Consider the following 1,821-nt stretch of genomic DNA (forward strand, 5'->3'; position numbering starts at 1 on the left):
TTTTTAATATTATTCTTCTTATTTTTTACTTTTTACTTTTTAATCACTTTTTTTATTAATTATTATTTCTTATTTTTTTTAATATTTATTTATGATTTATCAATTTTTTTTCACTTATCTTTATTGCTATCACACAGGAGAAAACAATCCCCCTGTGTGATAGCAATTGGAGGTGACAGATTCTCTTCATTGACCCTGTCACCTCCAATACAGGAGCTCCTGCACAGTACTGTGCTGGAACTCCTGTGACAGGTGAGAGGGGAAGAGCACAGCACAGCACAGCACAGCTCTCCCCTCTCACTGTCTACACGGAGCGGCAGAGTTAGTTTGAACACTGCCGCTCTGCTCACTGCATCGGCGGCAGGGACAGGAGAGAGATTGGGCGGCCGGGGGAGGACGGAGTCCCGAAGACCAGCGGAGAGATGTAGGTGCGGGGGCGGGGGGGGGGACTGCACACATATTACAAGTGATCGCGGCGACATTGCCGCAATCACTTGTAAACGAACGGTCGGATTTCCACTTACCGCCCGGAACTACATGTTCCGGGCGTCGGGGGACTCCACGGCGCTGCCGCCCCTCTGCTACGTGCCGCACCGAGGCCGGTGGCCTTGTGGGGAATCCGGGCCTGCGTGAGATCGCGGATGACTCCGCCCAGCTGTCAGTTGCCGGCCTTTCAGCCTGGCCAATGGCCGGCCGATCGGCCCACTTCGGGTTTCATTTCGGCTCAGTCGAGCCGAAGCATATGCCTTTGGCTCGACTAAGCCGTTAGGCCAGCTTCGGGACCTGTGCAGGCTATAGTGAATATACCGAAGGGGCTCAGGCGGCCGAAGCTAGCCAAAGGATCCGCCGCAGCTACGGCTGGCTTTGTGAATAACCCTCTATGTGAATTGTTTATAGATAGACCACAATGTGTGTTGGCATGGCCGTTTGCAGTCTGCATCATGTGACGGGGTGGCAATGCAAAACCACATTTGAGAGACAATTGTCACCCCAAACGGGTAGTGCCTAAAGAAGGATCTTCATGGTAGGATCACCGTATTATTTTTTTTTTAAAAGATGCAGATTTGAAAAGATTAAAAACTTTTTGGTAAAAACCAACAACATGAAACAGCTTATATGGCTTATATGAGATTTTAGTGATTGAGGTTAGATTGACTTCAAGTTCAACGTCTCTTTATTCCGTACTTCAGATTTTCTGCAGGTGGCCGGGGGTTATGACCACATTCCACCACAGGTCTGATCTTTTCTAAAGTCCCGCAGTACTATTCCTACTTCCTAAATAAATCTGATGTTCTGTCCCGCTTCATGTGATTGTCACCCTTTCATTTTTTATGTTTAGGTCACACAGAGAGCCGTGATAGATATAGACGAGATCGGGACCGAAGCCACCGCCATCAGCGGCGCAGAAATCACTGCGTATTCCTTAGACCCCACCATCCGAATTAACCGCCCTTTCATCTTCATGATCTTCGATGAGAAGTTCAAATCTTTACTCTTTATCGGGAGGGTCACCGACCCGTCAAAACATTAAAGACTCAGCAAATCTGCATCAGCAGCACCCAATGTGTGAAGGAATTAAATGTCAGCTCGGCAAACAACTGTATATTCCAGGTTTGGGTGATCAGTGGTCAGCGTAATCCATGTCAACATTCTTATATCTCCCGGGGACTCCAGTCATGAGTCCCATTCGCAGTAGTTTGTGTCTCTGCCCCTTTAACCACTTCCGGGTCGCAATATGTATATATACGGCGGCCCGCAGAAGTGGTTAAAACAAGAACAAGAGATGGCTGTTAATGTACCAGAGACCCCCCAAACCCCCCC

The 1,821-nt window shown here is 48.2% G+C and overlaps 1 protein-coding gene across 1 annotated transcript in view; it reads left to right on the forward strand.

The window, feature by feature from the left end:
* Positions 1–1,707, forward strand: part of LOC108789395 — a 21,987-nt gene extending 20,280 nt beyond the window's left edge. Inside the window, exon 10 of the mRNA XM_018559392.1 lies at positions 1,340–1,707. Within this exon, the coding sequence (XP_018414894.1) occupies positions 1,340–1,531 (192 nt within the window). The 3' untranslated portion in view covers positions 1,532–1,707. The remainder of the gene's footprint in view (positions 1–1,339) is intronic.
* The last annotated feature ends 114 nt before the right edge of the window (positions 1,708–1,821 follow it).

The sequence above is a fragment of the Nanorana parkeri genome, unplaced genomic scaffold (assembly GCF_000935625.1).
Source record: "Nanorana parkeri isolate BGI_ZX_2015 unplaced genomic scaffold, ASM93562v1 scaffold392, whole genome shotgun sequence".
Taxonomy (NCBI): Eukaryota; Metazoa; Chordata; class Amphibia; order Anura; family Dicroglossidae; genus Nanorana; species Nanorana parkeri.